The sequence below is a fragment of the Onychostruthus taczanowskii genome, unplaced genomic scaffold (assembly GCF_017590055.1).
Source record: "Onychostruthus taczanowskii isolate IOZ18803 unplaced genomic scaffold, ASM1759005v1 scaffold11, whole genome shotgun sequence".
In the NCBI taxonomy this organism is placed as follows: Eukaryota; Metazoa; Chordata; class Aves; order Passeriformes; family Passeridae; genus Onychostruthus; species Onychostruthus taczanowskii.
In genome coordinates, this window is record NW_024497629.1 from 12,802,707 (window position 1) to 12,823,485 (window position 20,779).

Consider the following 20,779-nt stretch of genomic DNA (forward strand, 5'->3'; position numbering starts at 1 on the left):
AGCTCATGTCAGTAGAGATTGATACCAACAAATCATTTACATTAAGAAATGGTTTAATTTTGTTTGGTAAATAAATTCTACCATTATTTTTTCATTGTTTAGGTTTTAGCAAATCAACATAGGTTATGTTTGAAGAAAACAAGTAATTTTTTTCTCTGATTTTTGAAACCAGTATTTTCTCTGTCTTGTGTTTTCTATTTAGCATTCATTATTACGTCTTTTGCTATTAGTGTGGCTTCTTTTCCCCTTTAGCTGGGAATGTAAGCAGGCAGCTCAATTTCATAATACAAATATCTGAACTTGACAGTCACAGCCCTGTATGTGTTTGAATGTCTCCTGCTTCTAGTCATCAGGAGATAGTCCAGGAAGAATTCAGATATCACTGAGAAAATAATGTAGAAGATGCCTTTATGCTGTTAAACAGCGAGGCTCACAGCAAAACATATGAACACTGAATGAAGTTCATACTGCATAATCATTAGTTAACTGCCTCTGCAATTTCAGTTCAATCCGTTCTGGTCCCTAGTGGAGAAAAAACAGCAGTAATGAACATTAAGGGACTGGCAGAGCTGCATGATGCTGTCCTTTCCCTTTTCATAGCATTAGTAGTTTGTAGCCAGCAGCTGAATGTGTAAAATAGAAGTTCCTTACATTATTATTTAGAGACATTAAAAATAATCTGAGTGAAAAAAGAGACCCTTTTCTGCTGAAATGGGTACTGAGTAACATGTTTTTTTCAAAACATATGACTGAAATTCATGTGATTCTTTTTTTTGGTGTCACATAATTCTAGAGGGGGAAAAAATTGCGACAGAATCCTGATTGGCCACAATAGTGTTCCTGTATAGCTGCATGTTAACTTAAATGGTTATTATATATGCATGGTTATAGTGAACTTGGTTATAGTGAAATTCTTCTATGTGAAGGAAAATGAAAGGTAATAATTGTTTAAGTGTACCACAATCTTTAAATTGTTACTTTGGTTAAAGAAAAGTCTTGCATATTAGGAATTCATCCTGTGGGAAATGACCTTGAAAATGTTTTTTTGTTTTTTTGTTTTTTTTTTTTTTTTTACTATGGATTTAAAATAAAACCTAGCTTATGGTCCCTGAAAGTTTGAAAAAAAGGAAAATATTAATGGTTATTTGTGGACATGCAACTTGGAGAAGAGTCTGTGATCCCATCTGACAGCAAGATGCTGCTTCTGAAACAGAATAAAAAGGCAGATACTCACTTTGGTGGTTGTTGAGTGCAGATGACTGATCTCTCTGTAGCTGAGACAGTAACCTGTCATGTTACATGTCACCTTTTCCAAATCACCTCGATTTTCTGTGACTTTTTTTCTTTTCCACATTTTTTTTACTCAGGTAAAACTGTAAGCTTTTCTGGATAGCATCATGCTAACAGTATGTGTCGTGTCTTTCTCACTGGCAGCAATGTAATTAATACTGAATGAAGTCAGTATCTCTCGTATGAAAGTCTCTGTAATGCTTCTTTATGTCTCAGCCCTAACCTGAAATAATAATCTGAGGAATGACAAGTTTTCTCCACAACCCTGTTCTGCATGTCAGGCTGTTATAAAAGAACTGTAAACCAAAGCTAGTGGGTTTGGGCCTTTTTTTTTTTTTTTTTCTCCATTAAGGGACCCTGTAAATATAGAGCAAAAAAGAATGTTCAGGCTCTACCAGAAGTTACAGGCTCTATGTGAGAATTGCTGAGAGAAATTCTATAACATTTATTATAAAAATGTCCAGAACAGAAAATCACAATGGTTTCTGGAAACCTATGAATCATTTACCTACACTTCTTATTAATATCAATGCATTATTGCAGCTTTTGATCCTTCATTGAATTGCACTGACTGAATATTTTCTAGCCAGGTTCCCCAACCTGTGCAGTCAGGAGCCTCCTCTCCCTGCTGAAACCCCCAGAGAGGATGTGCAGCTGCAGGCACAGCTGTCCTGTCCTGTGGGTGGATTCTCTCTTGGGTGCTGCTTTTGTAGGAACAGCAAGAGTGTAAACTGCAGCCTCTATGTCTACATTGTTGTATAATATGCTATTGATTTCACTGCCATTGGAAACCAGCAACAGTTTTTTCATACAAAAAAATAATGTATAAAACTGACTGTGGCAGTTTTGCAAATATTTATTATGTGGAGATTTATTTAGTTAATAATTCTGAAAGAAGAGTAGTTCTAGAGGGTAATAGCATTTTGTTTCAGTGTTCAAAAATTAGCTCCTCTGATCACATGATTTACTGCATTTACTGCAACAGCCCTTTCTTTTTAATTTTTATTTTTTTTAATACAGACTCTGTTCTCTGTCTTTCAGAAAAAAAACAGTCACAAAATACTGAACATATATAATAAAAGCAAAAGAACAACCATCTTTGCATCTGTCCATCAAAGCTGTGAATAACAGGTTAATAACAAAATGGAGCTGAAAAATTCATGGGACTGTAACCGTGTGAAGGGGTCACAAGCTGGGGAACTTATCTAATACTTTCAGGGTTGTGACAGAATTTCTTTGTATGTCCCCTGCTATGGCCAATCGTGGCTACATCGAAGGTAGCCTTGAGCCATCCTCCTGCTGGGCTACACTGCTGAGTAGCAGGAGTATCCAGTGCTAGATTTAGCTACGTGTTAAATACTCAGTGATAGATTTAGTACATGTTCACATAACTTGCTTTCAAGAGCATCCTTGAAACATGATCTCTGAACCTCATCACAGCTCCAAGACAGAAATCCAAAGTCTGTGCCTTGTTTAGAGCACTGAAGGATGCACTTGCAAGTCTATGCCATGGCAATCTGTGCGCCTTTTATCCCTCTGCACTGAATGCTTCTATCACATGAATAATGTTAGCCTTGGAGTCTTTTTTTAAAGATCCCTTATGTTATCTCCTTTTTTAAGTAGATGGGATTTCGAGACTTGAATTAGTCAGGGTTCAGTAATTCGACCACTGTGGTCCCTGTGATCCTTATTTCATGGGAAACAGTGAGTCTCCTCTCAGTAATAAAAAAATGTGGGGGTTTTGCATGTAAAAATCAATACTAGTCATGCTATTTCAAAGAATTTATTGTAAACACAAATGACTTTTGAAGACTCCTCCAGTTTTATAGCTACAAAAAATGGACTTTTAAAAACAGAGAGCCAATATACTGTGTTATATGTTTCAAATGGATCGGTCTTCACATCATACAAAGCACTACTGGTCAGGGAGTGGGTGTCCGCCCTAGGCTCTCTTGGTAAGACTTTGGGAATGAGAATATTTCTAAAACTATTGTTTAAAAACGTAAACAGAAAAAAAAAAAAAAACCACCCAATTTCTTGCCCCAGATGGAAATTTGAAACACAGCAAACTAGAGATTTTTGTCAGAACTATTGCATACTTTCAGTAATTAGGGCTGTTGTGGCTGATTCAGGTTACTCAGTGCTCTCAGTTGCTCACTATCTGAAAGACTGGGGTTCTTTAAGAAGCCTCTGTTCTTTCTGAATGCTCTCAAGACATATTTGCAAACTTTCAAAATAGTCCCTCTCACCCATATCTCCAGGGTGAAAGGGACTAGGTTTACCAGTGTGTGGTCAAATCGTAGGCATTCATTAATTTCACTTAACCTTCCCTGTATTTTGAATTCTCCCACCATATGGAAGACAAGCCATCATTTAACACAACCTGAATTGGTTCTCTTTACAGTTAGCGAAATATTTAACTCTACATTTAATGAAAGAGGAATGAGGCACTTAAAGCAAAAGGAGACTGTGGAATGTTTATCAACTACAGTTTGCTGAGGCAAAAAAGGTTTTCTATTCTGATAGAAGCCCCACATAGAGAAGCTGGTCAATAATCAAGCTCCAACACTAAGTAAAGCAATTTAGGTAGGTTGCTCTGACTTGAACATCACTAAGGGCTGTGGTGGGCATGGGGCTTTCCTGTAGCCTGAGTTGGACAGGCTGTGCTTTGAGAAACAAAAACAGGGTTTTACTTTGCTACTCAATTTTTTTGAGTGAAAGAAGGACTATTCTTTTAAATTAAGTGATCAAAAATTTAGTATCCTAAATTTATACCTATTTATGTTTCTTCTAGCCCTCTAACAAGCTTTGAACTCATGTTTTTCCATCTGCTCAAAGCAAAGATGTGATGTATGTAGGTTTCAGCAGCTCCCTGGAGATCATTTTTATACATACATTGAAAAGATAGCTCTCTTTGAAAGTTTGCATTAACTGGAAGTATCTTTGCTTTCAATGAGTAATGTTAAAATCCTTTCGTTTTATCTAACTGAAAATGTAAATGACTACTTTGTTATATTCCCCAATGGAACTCAAAACCTTGAAGCATGAGAACAATAACATTAGGAAAGACTACTAAGGTTTCTCTGCAACATAAACCTTAGGTTAAAAAATGGATGTTTTTATTAAGTGAATTAAGTATAGTTTATTATCTCTACAAAAAAAAAAAAAAAAGGAGAGAAATGTCTGCCTGTTTAATTTAATAGTTGTACTGTTTTTTATTTTTCTATCACTGTCTGTTCCAATGTTTCTTGACTTTACTCACCTGTTTAGAGCCTGGAATTTCTCTTGAAGAATTTAACTTAGAATCTTACCTTTATTGGAAAACATGGATTTTGTTTTTCGCAGGTCGTCTGGCACTCCATCCCGCTTAGGAAGGTAGTTCTACTTGTGCTCTGGGGTGTGAATGCAATGTCGTGGTCTATGTACTGTCCCCATACCATAATGATATCAGAATACAGGCTGTCTTCAGTAACAGCCTCATTAGGTGCATGAATAATTTTTCTTGTCACTTCACGAACCTGAGAAGAGAACCAATTTACCTTGAGTGTCAAACAGTTTTTACTTCTCACGAAGTGATAGAACACTGCAATGTAGGGGGAACAGTAATAAAATCTATCTTCCCCTTCCCCAACTTTATGTTGTAGAGTGTTTCTAATGGTTTGACTAAAACCAAACCAAACAAAAAACAACAACAACAACAAAAAAAATCTCCAAAAAACCCAAAAACCACCAAACCCAACAATATAAAATCCAACCTCTACCAGGTTCTTATTTCTGTTCAGGAGCTGGGACCAAGGTGCCACAAGCAGTTTCAAGGATGTTTCAGCTGAGTTTGTCTATCTGCTTGCCAGTGAGCAGTGTATCTTCGATCTGTTCCTTTCCAGAGAATTTTGAAAACCACACATCTATTTTGGACTGTCTAGAAGTTTTCTTTGTATTTGTTCTGTGTTCTCCTCCTTAAACAAAAGGATTTGCTGGAAAATCTCAAATCACTGTTGATACTCAGAAAGTCTGAGCAGCTCTGAATGTAAATGAAGGAGCTTATGCAGCCCAGGACATGAGGTAGGTTGCAAACACATGGTAGCTGAAAGTTCAACTTCCTTTTCCCAGGCAAGGAGAAGCCAAAAAAATATTTCTGATGCAGTTCTGTGCAAGATGCACAGAGATACAGATGCTCTGAGGAGGAGCACATAGAGACATCTATGCTACATATTAATAACCAAGCAAACCCATAAGGGCAAAATCAGCACTCTCTTTGTGGAGATGTTAAGGGTATCATTGTTCACAGATTCCTCCCTCATGCTGCAAAATATTCCCTGGCAAGTAGCAGCTGCCTTGGAAGTCAAGCAACTGAAAGGGCAGCACATAAAATCGACTCACAGAGCCTGTAATAAATATAAGGGCTATATAATGAATGTATAAGGCAGGTTCAGTTAAATAGAATTGGTAAGGACAACAGGCAACATGGGGCTTGTTAGGAACATCAGGATTTGTACTAAAATAGTTGAGAGCAAGCTACCTACAGCTCATCAGGAATCCAAATCTTTAGATCAGTATTTTAATAGCTTTGGTGGCCACAAACACTTTCTTGAAGTTAGTAAAATTTTCTTATCACTGTTCTGCTTTATAGTAATCCTCACACTTGTCTATCACTTTCACAATATTTTCATGGTACTTTTGAAAGAATATAGTTAGATAGCTAAAAGGACAAAAAAGAACAATTATGTAAATGAGAAAAAAAAACCATTTATGACATTAGTTTTACCCTATCTTACTCCAAAACAAAGAAGGAACCTTGCTGATGGTCAGACATTTATGATCAGATTCGGTACAGTTATATAATCTTTTTGTAAGAGTGTTTTGCTTTACAAGCATGTACCTTAATGAATCTAGAAAAAGGCAGCTTGTACTATCTACTGGAAATTTGCCTGTGTAAATGTCAGGTTTTCATCTCTGAGTGCTAAATTGTGCAACTTAGAGACAATGTTATTTAATTAATAACATGAGTTGCTGGTGACATTAACACTAAATTCTCCTGATTATCCTTATTAAACATACAATGGTTAAAATAACAAGACTTTGAGTCCATTAAAAGTCAGGTTTCAAAGCAGTGATGACAAATCACAAATTGTAAATCCAGCCCAAATCATTGTGCACTGCATTGGGGAATTTTCCTCCCAGTCCTCTGTTCAAATGTTCTTTTTTCAAACTTCCCTCTGTGGCAAGTCTGCTATTTTTTAATTATATGAGGTGCTAAAATCCATAAATATTGCAATACTTTTTAAGATCAGTAAGTTAGACTAGCTAACAGATGAAGTCATGATTTGACAGCAATACTTGTTCAGTTAAGGCTTGCTAGCCTATGAGGAATGGCATACATGCACACACCTACACACATGCTAGCACATTTACATGCTTTTTACCTGTTTAGTTAACATCCAGCCTTCTTTTCCCACCTCCTTCCCTGAATAAAGGTGCCATTATTAAAACAAAGAATCATTAAATTGCTGGAAAATCTAGGCTAGAAGGAAACTCTGGAGACCACAACGTGCAGCTTTAAATTGAAAGCAGGGATTAGGTTATTAAGAGCCCCATGAAGACAGATCTTGGGTATTTCCCATGAGGGATATGCCAGAAGTTCTCTAGGCTGGAATCCATATTCCAGCAAAACCCTTTGCCAACATTTATTGTGCTCACAACAAATTTAATTTCTTGTTTGAAGACAAAATTTTCTCAGGAGTAACTTGTGACCATTGCCTCTTGCCATGGCAGCACGAATCCTTGTAGGCCTCCCTCGTATCTACAATTTCATAATGGAGAGGTCAGAATTAGGTCCACTGTGCACCTTTTCTGTACCTGAGCAATCATCACCCTGTGTCTGCTGGCTGCCTGGTGCCTGCCAGGCCAGGCATTTGGCTGGCTCCTGTCCAGCCTCTCTCCCCTGCAGCACTTTTTGGAGTACTGGGCTTCCCCGCAGGAACGTCAGTGCCCCCTGCACTGCTCCATGGGCTTACCCCAGCCAGGAGTAGGGAACCTCTCACCACGTGGCTGAACTTATGCTTTAGCACAGCCCCTGCCTTCTTAACTGAGCTCCACAGATGCTTTTGCAGTATTTTACACAGATACTTCCTCTACTGATGCAAATGGAGGTCTGTGGTGGCAGGTGAGATAATGGCCCAGTGTAAGTGTTTCAGGTGATCTGGAGGTACACTTCCTAACCGAGGGTAGCTGGAATCCATTGTATCGGACACTGGGATCCCATCCTCGAGGCTGGCTGAGGCCATCTTCATAGGCTGCTGGAAGCCACCTAGCCAAAGCTGTGTTGGATGCTCCCCATCTAGGATATTCCCTATGAGAAGAAAAACAAAATTAGAAATCCCCCAAAAGCAATAGCAGCAGCAGAACCTCTGAATATATTCTGACTCTTTATATATATATCTATATCCATATATATGTATTTATGTATATATACTATTTATATTATATTTATGTTCTGAATAAAATACCTGACCATAAAAATGGTCATTATTCATAAAAATGGTTTTATTCATAAAATATGAAAAATCTATGCTATGATTAATAAAATAATATGAAATAATCATCAGTTGCATAGAAAAATGCCATTATAATAAGACACTCTTGTAGCAATCTTTGAAACTGTGTAAACTATTTTTCTTCACGTATGCCAATATTAATTTTACTCAAAATGAAAATAATGAAAATTTAAATTGTAATGAGTTATTACTATTTTACTCATGTTTGTAATCTAAGTTTGTACATTTTTGACATTTTTGAAATATTTGCTGTGAAGGTGAATTCCTGATAGTGTTCTCATTCCCCATAAAGTCAGACATACTCTCAAGAGCCTTTGCTAGCATCTTTAAAAAGATGTTTGTTTAGAGCAACAGAGAGGAAATAAAAACTTAGGAAAATGTGAGGAAACCCTTCAGTGTGAAGGTGAAGAAAACTTAACTGAAAATTGCACACAAGTCATAGAGGAGAAATAATTTAGCAAGGCCAAAGGAGCCAGGGCTGAGGAGATGGGAACTGAATCCAGTGGCAATGCTGCCTCTGGTTGAAGCTATTCCAGTTTCTTGGGTCCACCTTAGGGAGGGCCTGTGCACAAGCCCAGGCACTGAACTATGCTGCCAGGCTGTCAGCACTAACTGCAGTGTATTTTTTTCTCACAACAACTTGCTTTCCTCTGAATGGCACCTGCCTGAGCATATCTTGGCACCACTGCATCCCAGTTTGCCATCCCACAGCCAGCCTACCTGGAAGGGGGAAGGGGAGTAAAAAAGTGTAGTCAAACATGTAAAAGTAAGAGGGTGTCAAGAATCAGGTCATATTTAATTTGAGGGTCAGCAAATGATTCTTGGTGATTTCTATCCATTAGTATAGTCAGTGAGTTTTGGGTGTGACCCAATTAATTTTCCCTCTATCATGAGTGTTAGAAATTTTAGGATTTGGTTTTGTTGGTTGTTTTTCACTTGTCCTGTTCGATATATTTCATAACTCTTAAATACAAACAACACTAAAAGGAAGAAATTTTTTTTTTTTTTTTTTGCAATGTATTCAGTTGACTAAACTTGTAAAGTAAGCCACAAAGAACCAGAAATATTTCTGGAATGTTGGTAGAAATACATAGTGTTAAAGCATACATTTACATGTCTATCAGGATACTAAACAATTACATTAATATTTCATTGATCTCTAGCACACTGAAGAGACTCAATTTGCCAGCTATATGGTGCTGTAATGCACTTAATTATCAACAATAATTCACACTTGAAGGTTGAAGTATGCTTTAATAAAGCATTCAAATTAGTTACAGTTGATTTGCCTTTATTGAAATTGCATAAAATACTGCACATAGTGTAGTGCTATTTCCCTCAATTAAAAATAATGAAATGTTAATGTAACTGCTTAACCAGTGATTTGTCTCCTGATTGCTTTTGTACTTTAGCAGATCACTGGAATGCTACTTTAGTAAAACCCCTCTCACATGCCTTTTTATTATTGCATTAAACATGTTAATGTCTTGGAATCTTGCTTGAGTTAAAAAGGCAGCTGAAATAATGAGATTTTGCTATCATACAGCTTTATAAAGTAGTCAGATTTGATTACTATATATTCAGTTTATGGAAAGTGGGAGTTTTCATTTACTTGTGAAATACTGGAATTGTATTTGATTGATTGGATTTTGTTTTGGCTGCTTGAGAAGCAACCAGAAGTCTTAAGCTGCCATTTACTGTCCAGATTTTTATCTTTTGAATCTTATTTGAATGTTCTGCCTAGTTTCAAGTAGATGGAAGGAATGCCATATGGCAACTTAATAATTGGAGTTTGTGATGTTTTATGTTGTGCTGAGCTACCATGTGTGTAACTTCTGGAAACATGGGACACTTCTGGAAAATAAGCCTGCTGCTAGTTATACACTTAGCTTGCATTGAGGTGAAGTAGCTAATCTAAAGAAAACATCTCATCTCATCTCATCTCATCTCATGTCAATTCCTTCTTCTGGAAGTCAATGGACTCAGTCAGGATTGCCCGTTCTTTCCACTAGGTGAGCCACACACATTCCTAACTCTGCTGGTACTGGACCTCCAGACTGAGAGAATGGTTAATGGCACAGCAATGAAATGCTGCAGATAAAATCCTCCCAGATAAAATTTGCCCCAAATATTAGGTGTACAAAAAGTAAGGTAGTCATGGAACAACTTGTCCATCAAGCCAGAAGGACAGACAGTTCCTGTAATTCCATCCTGTCATTCCATTCTGTTTCTCACTACCAGGAGCAGCCAAAGAGGCAGCCTTGCAGTAGACACATAACTACCTCTGAAAGCTAAGATTAGGTGAAGGTAATTGCACTGTGAGAATCCCTTCCTTTAGTAATTCCTGTAATTCCTTCACCCTTGAATTCCTCTCATTGTACAAGACATTAAAAAATACGTAAATCAATGCTATCTAGTTGGGATTAAAAAATGGGAAAAAAACCTCTATGGATTTTCCTTCTGTTCCTTATTCTTAATTTTAAAATAATGCAATTTTATTTTGCTTGTTTAGGCAGAAAGGAAACTAAAATCTCTTAATATCTCTTACCAGTAAAAGTGAATAATAACTCTGCTGGGAATGTCTGATATTATGTTGATATTCTCCATAAAAGGTCATGTTTATGCTATTCTACTACACCTCTGTTCTAGGAAGTGCAAACTAAAACAAATCAATTTCAGTGCTAAGGAAAAAAAATCCTTTGCAATTGATCTGATTTTTCCCAAAAGTGCAAACTGATTTAGCAGAACATCTGTAGAGCATTTCATTGCTCCCTTCTAAATAGATTTTAAAATATTTTTATTGTGGACACACAATTCATTCCACTAAAAAATTCGTTTCTAAATTTCACTCATGAAATGCAGAATTTTGTGATCTACAGTACATCTATATATTCAAACAGAGTGAACAAAAGTACACATGAAACATAGGCCTTGACATATTTTCTGCCTGAAAGTGGAAGATGTAAGGCAAGGAAAAGCACAGGCTGGTATTTCATTTAATGTCTGGAGTCCTTGAAGCTGGCTTACATCACAGAATATGTTATTTGCATTATAGTGTTACGGGATTTTTAGGCTGATGTATTTCAGTAGAACTAGAGGTATTTCAAGAGGCTCACAAACTTTTTGACTTAGATAAGATTTGGAGGGAGGTTTTTTTGCCTTACACCTTTTACAGACATTTAGAGCAAAGAGTCTAAAATACTACCAAATATGAGTGGTGGGTTTATGTTCTGATGTGGTACAAGCATAAAAATATACAAAGTAGAACAGAGTGACTTCAGACCAGACTCAATGAATCATATTTACCCTACCCAGCTTTAGATATATCAGACTGAAATGCCTGTACACATCCTAGCATTATCAGTCACTGAAGAGAAAAAGGTCTTTTACCTTTACCTATAGAAGTGCCTCTCTCCATCTCTAGAGAGAAAGACTAAACAGCCACTCCTGTAAATTAAGAGCTTCATCCATGTGTCTGTGTTCAGCTGCACAAATCTTGGCCAATGTATTCAAGCTCTGATGGAGATGTCAGTGCAAATATTGTACTAGCTGCTAGCTCAGATTCAAAGCAACTCTGAACATGCCTGGGGGAAATTATGGATATCCACATAGTTAGATTTATAACACTGACGCATATCAAGTTGTGTCCTTTCAGCAAAGAGTCTATCAGGCATGCTCCTTGCAAATGACTTGTGATGTAGCAAAACAGATTAATCTCATAAAAACCAGACTCACTGAATAATAAAACTGCAGAATTGTACTGCTTTTTATTCGCCACATTGCAGAGTACCTTAACCTGTACAATGATAATGGCCTTCCATTTTCATCTCAGTAGCACTTCACCTGTAAACTTACAGTCCACTTTTCAGTTTGTGACCTTAGGTCTGTGTATCCAGAGGCTGCAGAGTACAAATATTGTTTACCCTTGTACTTAAAAGGGCCCTCATTCTCAGTTTTACACTCATTGCATTGGAGGGTTCTGAAAGGATAGGCACATCTATTATGTGGGGTTTTGCAGGAGAAAAGTTGCCAAATAGATTAGGGAAAAAGTAGATACTAGTTATAAAAAATACCACTAAACATATACAAACAGATACATGAAATTAAAAATAACACCTAGAATTTTTAGATTCATGCTTGCTAACTCTTACAGTTGTGGGAAAATATGAAAATATTTCTCCTTGGGAAGTAATATTGTTTTCCTGCTTTCTATAATTTTATCTAATTCAATCAAAAATAAATGCTGGGTTAGAATTAAGTTTTCATTTTATATAGAAGAAGGCATCTACTAAATCAGTTCTCCCAAAATATAAAGTTCCTCACATAATCCTAGAAGTTTTTAGAGGGAAAGCCTCTTTACAAGAAGTAGTGAACCAAAGTTTAAATGATGAGTTCTTCCTCCGGGAACTTTCACAGTCACCTCTTTTACAGCCACAATGATGCCAAAGTTAACCGATTAACACCATTCCCCATTGGAAAAAGTAAACACAGCTTCTTGGGTTTAAAGAATGAGAAGGAAGGATTTTTCAAGACACAATTTTTATCATACATACCTGTTATTGCAGGCACCAGTGATGAGTCGATATTTATTAGCTAAGCAATTATTTGGACATTTTGGTGGCAACATATAAGGCAGGCATCCAGAAATATTAGCAATCATAGTGAGCAGATCAGCTGATAAATGATCTGAAAGGAAGAACCCAGACAAGAAATTTTGTATTGGATTTAGCTTCTAGAGTAGAAAAGGCATTATTGTCAGCTGCATCTACAGACTTCTCCCTCTTCCTTGGAAAGAGCACTTAGTGAGCAGTGCTGCAAGAGGCTGTGTCAGGGACTTAGAGGAAGAGCTGGTTTCATTAGCTGATGCATAGAGAATGAAAAGAAAGAGGTCCAGCAATAGCTGAGAACTGAGGTTGACCCACTTTCTGCTTCCTTCTTTTCCTGTGCTGTAGTCCTTTACTTGCCTGGTCTTTGTGTTTAAAACAAAGGTGTAAAAATGCCATTCAAGGACAAAAGTATATGCCAAATAAGAAAAATGTGTGACTGGAAAAATGCAGAAATTTAAAGACCCTGCAGCTGACTATAGAATTCAGTGTTGAGTGGAAGAAAATCAGAATTACTAGCTGGAATTTGGAAGCTAGGTAAAATCAAGTCCCTTTATAACAGTAGACAGCATGTTATGAATATATTTCTGATACAATCCAAGATGGGACTCCCAGAGAGCATCTGATTATGAGGGACAAAGCCACACTCTTGCGTAAGCTGTGGGGAGCTGGTACCTATTCGCACTGCTGCAGGTATTGAAGTATGTGTGGCCAGTTGGAGGTGGATGTACCCATGAAATAGGAGCAACCTGGTCTAGAGGAAGGTGACCCTGCCCATGGCAGGGGTCTAGAACTCGGCGGTCTCCAAGGTTCTGTCCAATTCAAACCTTTCTATGATTCTATGAATATCCTTCCTGAACTCAGAGAATCCTTGACATTCAAAATAGCTACAATCATCACATGATGAAAGATGAGGGTAGAGGTAACATATAACTCTTGCCCTTGTCTCCCCACTGGCTAATGCATGCCCCTCAGTCCCAATATCTATTTGTTTTGCCAATTTAACTCTGAAGTAAGCTGCTTTAGTCCATTGTTCAAAACAAAATATTAAGCCACAAAAACAAAGACCAAAGGTTCAAGAACCAAATCAGCTCAAAACATGTTCTGCCAAGCAGTTAGAACCTGTACAAGGCAGTAGGGAGAGCAGAGGGAGAATAGGTTGTTAAACTGGCTACATAATCTAGTCATTGTGTACTAGTAACTCGTGCCAAATTTGAGGATAGAGCTGTACTTCTATGTTAATTCAGGTTCAAAATTATACTCAGAGTCCAGCTCCCCAGTTATGAGCTGCCTAGGTAGAGACTCACATGTTTTATTTAAAGCCAATTTAGTTCTTTAACTCATGTAAAACTATTCTGTTGTGGCACATAGACTGTACAATATCTATTCACATTCTGTTAACGTTGTTTCAGTTCTGAAAATTAACAAGAACTTTGTGCACTTCTTCTGCAGTTTAGAAATTGAACTTCTTTTGAAATCACACAGCACAAAAAATAATTGCATCTGTGTATGTGTGTGTGTATATAAATACATGCACAGACATATAGATAAAGGTATATTTTTAGTTTTACAAATGCCCCATTAGTTTAGTAAGCCAGATATTTCTGCAAGGAAATAAAATAATAACTGTGCTGAGTGCTTTATGTTTGTTTACAGCACTCTAATGCTTCTATACCTTGGAAAAAAATGTTCTAATACTAAGATAGAACACTTTGTGTAAGTGACAGAATTAAATTGTGGGGAGAAAAAAAATCAATGGTTCTAATATTTTGAGCCTTGCAGACACCAGACAGACATCTTGAAATTCATATCTAATTAACAGCAAGTATTTCACTTAGACAATATTGAACTTTCCCTTCCTTTCCCCATCTGATATCAAAAACCCCACTTAAATTGGAAATAAATGTGCAACAGCAGTGCATTATAAAATTAGTTTTGGAAATGAGAACTTTTTTTTTTTTAAAAGAGGGATATGCATATGTTGAGAGGAAGTGTGTTTGACAATGCCAGTGCCATAGTGTGATACAAGATCAAGCACTAAACCCAAACTGCTGGGGAAGATAGATATTTCACTGCAAACAAGAAGCTTGCAGCACTGAGGATATGCAGGCTGATTTATAGGCAATACAAATACACAATCATGTGTTCACAGGGTGCCAATACTGCAATACTGCTTTCCTCGACTATAATAACACCATCCACACTCCAGCAAAGAAAAATTTAAACCTATCTGAGGTGTTTTCAAAAACAAAAGAAAGTGAAAAATAAAATAAAAGTGAACTTAACTGAACTTTAATCTAAAAGACAGCATTCAACAAATCAATAAAGTGGTTTGCCAATGTCAATATACTGTATTTACCAGTTGGATGCAATGAACGCTTGTGCTTCTGGCAAACTTTTTGTTTCAGCACCTGAATTGTCATTTCCATTCGTTCAGCTGCTTGGGAAATCTTTTGACTCTCCTCTTCAGGAAATTTTGAGAAAGCCAGCAGTAAGGTAGGCGTTGCTACTCCACTTCCATGGATCTTTCTACAATGAGATAAATACAGAAGGTTTTGCAATGTATACATTTTTGGAACTTGTTCATAACAATAAAACTGTCTGTCCTGGATGTGTTGTAAGTTTAAAGTATTTAAGGTATTAAGGTATATTTTGATTGAAGAGAACACTGGGAAAGAAAAGAAGAAGGCTGTTTTGTGACCTTGTTCTGCAAGGAAAATTCTAAAAGAGAAACTGCACCTCTGTTGGACATACAACAAGAGCTCAGTTTGTGGCAAGTCTTTATTGTGAGGAAGAAACTTCTGGGGTGAGCAGAGCCTACAGCACCAATAGGAAGACGTGCTGGATAGTCACAAAAAAGGTCTCCCAACTCACTGCTGTGAGTAGGCTTTGCTTTCATGTAGCATTTACTACCCAAGACCATTCCTCAATCATCAATAGGTCTTCTGAGCACCATTTCTCTTTAAAGTCTATATATCCACATATATAGTATTTCAAAGGAAGCATAATAGTCTGGTGTGTGGGATAAGTGGTCTCAGTCTTATTCCTAATAAAATTTCAATTCCTAATTGAAATAATCATTGTTAAGCACTTATCTTTAGCATCTCTTAGCTTTTATCATGTTTAAGATATTGACCAAGTAATTGCCACAATATCTTGTGAGACATAAATATCAGTATCTCCATCTATTACATGAGTCAGTTGAGCCACTGAAAGCTTGAAACGTAAGTTTTTAAATTTTAAATCCTCAGGATTTCCACCAAAATACTATCACTAAAAGCTGAGAGTGACCTCAGTCTCTACATGCAGAGGGGCAACAGTTCTTGACAACTTCTGTCCATATAAACAGTTAGCATTCAAAAAGCTCTGCAAATCATGACTCATTTTCAAATCACAGGGATAAGTTTTTAGGGAAAGTCTATGCAACAGTGTGGGGATTTTACCCTGTAAAACTCAGATGATATGTTTCAAATTTTGGAGAGAATTTAATTTTTTGTTGCACAGAAATCTAGTCAAATGGTTGAAAGAACTCATTCTCATACTGTAACTCAAGCACAAACAAGTTTTCCCCTCATTTGTTGCCTATCCACAGTACAAGACAAATATTTTATTTCCTTTCCCTTATCTTTTTTTGCATCTGTTGTAGATGAAAGGGGAAATATGAAATTCACTTTAACAGTCCAATTTAAAGCAACAGGGTTTTGGCTCCTGATGCCATAGGAGTTGTTCCTGTCTCAGTGCACTGGAAAAACATAATCAATGTGTTCAAAAATAGGTCCACAAAAGTATGATTTTTGAGCTATTTAGTTCAGAAAAACATCCATATTTATTTTTGTGTAATTTATTTTGTCCTACATTTTAAAAGAGCAACTTATATGGTGATAATGCATAAGATCCTATTGGATCAGTTTATCAGTGGCATAATCATAGAATGGTTTGGATTGGAAGGAACCTTAGAGATCCCCTAGTTCCAAACCCCCTGCCATGGGCAGGGTAACTTTCCTCTAGACCAGATCCCTCAAAGGTAATGGGGGCAGTGATTTTTTGATTATATGGGTTCTCAAAGAAACAGAAAGATCGGCATAATTTTTTTTTTTGTTATGAAAGCTTTTTTTCCTGAATACATTATTCACTTCTTTTTTTTTACCTTTTAATTTCATAATGTGCAGCATAATCCACCAGACTAGAACCCTTCTGGATAGTCTTAGTAATGCAGTTATCTTCAATTTGTTCTCAACAGGGAAAAAACAAAAAGAAAGAAAGAAAGAAAGAAAGAAAAATATGTTAATAAAAACCATATTTATTAAAAGATTTACAATTGGAAAATATACAAGTTTCTAATATTAAGGTATAATTTTTGCCCTTTAAAGCCATTCCATATTTTATTCCTGAAATTTGTGTTGTGGCTTCTGAGCTTTCTAAAAGGCAAGGTAGATGTGCTAAATAAATTCTTCCATAATTTATAAGACTTGGGGATTTAGATTTCCTTGCTTGAAGTATAAATCCAGTTATGAACATGTCATATAAGACCAAACATATTAGGTCCAGCTGGAACATGTGTTCTCCGTATGCAGCTGTGTTCCTTAGGTTCATATGTATTTTTCATCAAACTGTCCTTGGATTGACAGGACAAACCTGACCCCCCCTCTCAGGTAATATGAACTGGTCTGAGCCGCATAAAGAATTCAAGTCCATATTCAAGCAAAAGTAAGACCTGGGATTGGGCCAGTTCATGAAAACCCTATTCTCATTTCTTCACCTATGTTTGATGGAAAGATCCATATGAACATAATAATACTTCAGCTGTGCTATTTTGTATAAGGCTATTATGAGGCTTAGCTTATCCCTGTTTTGTATACATGTTGCTTTATAATAAAAGAACCAGTCAAGTTTAAAGTCCAACTGCTTTATTTCTATCTGAATTTTGTGAGATAACCCATTTTTTATTAGAAAACAAATAATAAAAAATAATAACAATGATTTGTGTACAATCATTCATCATTTATGTACAGTGTAATCTTAGGGGAGCATGTTTTATTTGTAGTACAGTCTGTGCTATTTCTATAATCTATTTTTTGAATAGGGCACTCAGCTCAAGGAAGAGAAATGTGTGATGAGGAGTAATCTCTCCTAGGCTAAATTATACTCTACTAAAGTTTTCAGTATCTAAGTATAGCAGTAGTTATTTCTCTTTTTCACCTATGCATAATAAAATATTCAGATGATTCATTTGGTGATATCATTTGGATTTCCACTACTTCTGAGGACATTTTTGTGTCTACGTTAAAAAACAAGTTTTATTTTTACAAGCCATACAATAAGCAGTTCTTTTAGAATTTAATATAGCATATTTTAAAATTACTTTTAGGGGGCTTAGCTCTGAGAAATATAGCATGCTTGAAGTATTTCTCATCCTGTGATATTTATTCATACTCTGATATAAAAGAGAATATCCACTTGCTATACTTAAATTCCATTGTCTCTCTTTCTTCTAAGAAGTATGAATTTGGTACCTATACTGTGTGTTCAAATATGTGGTTCTTGAGTAATAAATATTATCTTGTACTGTCTCATCAGATCAAGAACTCTTACTATAAAAAGAAGAACACTTACTATACTATAACATTTCATATATTTATTTATAGTCCATGTATATTTTATATATTGGTGCTTTCCTGTGCCTTAGGGAAGAATATAAAAAGGAGGGACAGGGTCTTCACATATGATAGGATGAGAGCCAATGGTTTTAAAGTGACAGAGGGCAAGTTTAGATTAGATGTTAGGAAGAAATCCTTTACTGTGCGTGTGGTGAGGCGCTGGAAGTGGTTGCCCACAGAAGCTGTGGATCCCTCATTCCTGGAAGTGATGAAGGCCAGGTTGGATGAGGCCCTGAGCAGCCTGTTCTAGTGAACACCATCCCCACACATGGCAGAGGGTGCGGACCTAGATGATCTTTATGGTCCTTTCCAACCTAAACCATTCTGTTATTCTTGGATTTATTTTGTATTAACTAACGTATAACATAATGTGGTCACTTTAGACCACTTCTTTCCAAACAGTTTGTGTGGAAGCTCAAAGTAAAGAATCCAGTATGGAAAGAAAACCTGATCTCCTGTTTTGCAGTGATGGTACAAAAAAGATTTCTCATAAGAAGTAATAGCTTGGGAATTTGTTTTTAATTTAAAGTTTTTTGCATATAATTTTATTTTATTTGTGATTCTACACTAACTTCAGGTGAAAACTTTCCTAGGGAATCATATCACCAAAACTTACGAATCAAGCATACAGTTATATAATATGAGATGGTGGCTTGAAATCCTGTTTCTTTACTATCATCTTGTTGTTGTTCGTTTTGGGGGGGGGCTCCCCAGGGTGTTTCTGGAGGGCCCCCTAGGCTGTGAGTTGGCTAGCAGCAGCAGGCAGGCAAGGAGACTCCACAAGGCTTCTGAGGGTGCTGATTGATGAGGGTTTATTGGGGGTCCCATCCCTGGGAACAGCATGGCTACTGAGGGAGAAGGGGGAGGAGGAAGGAGGGGGAGCCTAGGGGAGCAAAGGGGAAAGAGGGAAGGAAGGCTAAGAGAGGGGGAAAAGGCTAAGAGAGGAGAAAGGGTAAGAGGTCGGCTGGCCTCACTAGCACAGCTTAAGAGGGGAATTGAAGTGGGTGTGGAATCACACTTGGGCCAATGGGGTTACAGGTACAGGATGGTTCAGGGCAGGACCACAGGCTTAGAATATACCATACATTTCGGAGGGGTGAGACAGAGCATACCATTTAAATAAAATGCAGTACTACACTATCTCTGCCCTAATTTCATGTAAAACCAGTTTCTGCAGATATCTTTTAAAATTCAGTCTGGTATCTGCTACTCTTCTAGTTTATTAGATTTAACTGATTTAAATTGAGCAGATGCAAATGTTGGTAAAAATTACAAGATTACATTATTTGGACATCAGGAATAATGCAATCTGAGATGCTCTAAAACCCTCAGGGTGCCAGCAGCCAACAGATCCACAGGAGAGAAGCACCTTTGTGGGACAGTAGGAGGGTGCCAGGTGGGACATCCTGGGCATCCTATGCCTCTAGCCCAGGGTGATTAGCAGATGGGGAAAGAAATCCAGCAATCACGCTTGGCAACGTGTCCTCTGACACATGAATGCCACTAAGAAAGTAAAATCACCCCTAGTCAAAGCAATGATTGAGATACACTATACATACAAAGTTTTACTTCTGAGTTTATGAAACTACAATTCAAAAGAACACCTCCATGGAATAATTCTGAGAGAGGATAGATAGTGTATTTTGCACATAAAAGAGACTGAGCTATACTGCTGTTGCTAAACTGTCTGCAGTGTCTGTGTATTTTCAGCTTCACAGTCAACATAAAAAAAAACGTGTGTTTTTACTGTTACTTACCGAAGATGGTGTCTTTCCCTATTTGAAGGAAAGAAAAGAAAACAGCTGTGAAGGCCATAACTGCTGAAAATCCCAAAATAATGAAAACTTTCATCTACGAGAAAGAAGAAATAACGGTTGAAAACACATATACCTTCACCTTCTAATTATAAACCAGACTATAAATAATTTTCTGTATATGGCAAATTTTACTTTAAAATTAGATTTCCAACCATGTTCTGACTGTTTTTTTGAAATTCAAAGTAATTAACTTTCTCCTTTTCTCTTATTTATTACTTTTCTTTTACATTTTGTTTTACATTCTTTTACATTTCAAGAAGCTTCTAGCACAATGATACACATAATTTTATTTTATAACATAATACATTATCACAATATCAGCAGCACTTAGCCTATACTTTAGAAATTCATCAACATTTTACCCCCATTCATTTTGAACTTCTCTGTGCACTAGACTGATTTGATTGTAAATTAGTGATTGCACATAAGATAATGAAGTGGCCAAACCAATAACAATTAGTCAGAGCCCAAACTATGCTCCTATCCACAGATAACTGTGGTGTCAAAGCAGCACAGTGAATATGCTCACTCTGCTGGGGTGAGCTGCATTCTCCATTTCAGTACTGGTACTCTGGCAGTTCTTACAGCACTGCAAATATATAAAACTCTCCAAGAGGTATCATTTTTCACGTGCACTATATTGACTGGAAATTGAAAGATTTGAAATATTTTTAGCTCCATATCCTATCAAAATTAAAAAAGAAATCAAGTCTAAATATTCAGAGAAACTATATTCCCCATAGAAATTCAATGTGAAAACACCCCTTCTTTTTACATTTCATGAGTTAATATGATGAATTTCTTCTGGAAAATGTCAAGCAAAAGCTTTATTTTCTGACCTTTTGTCTGCTGAGGAG

At 36.7% G+C, this 20,779-nt stretch overlaps 1 protein-coding gene across 1 annotated transcript in view; it reads right to left on the reverse strand.

The window, feature by feature from the left end:
* Positions 1–19,956, reverse strand: part of TPO (thyroid peroxidase) — a 37,450-nt gene extending 17,494 nt beyond the window's left edge. Inside the window, exons 1-6 of the mRNA XM_041420115.1 lie at positions 19,863–19,956; positions 16,596–16,680; positions 14,808–14,977; positions 12,398–12,530; positions 7,510–7,639; positions 4,602–4,808 (exon numbers count right to left, since the gene is read on the reverse strand). Of these exons, the coding sequence (XP_041276049.1) occupies positions 4,602–4,808; positions 7,510–7,639; positions 12,398–12,530; positions 14,808–14,977; positions 16,596–16,680; positions 19,863–19,956 (819 nt within the window). The remainder of the gene's footprint in view (positions 1–4,601; positions 4,809–7,509; positions 7,640–12,397; positions 12,531–14,807; positions 14,978–16,595; positions 16,681–19,862) is intronic.
* Positions 19,957–20,779: the final 823 nt, after the last annotated feature.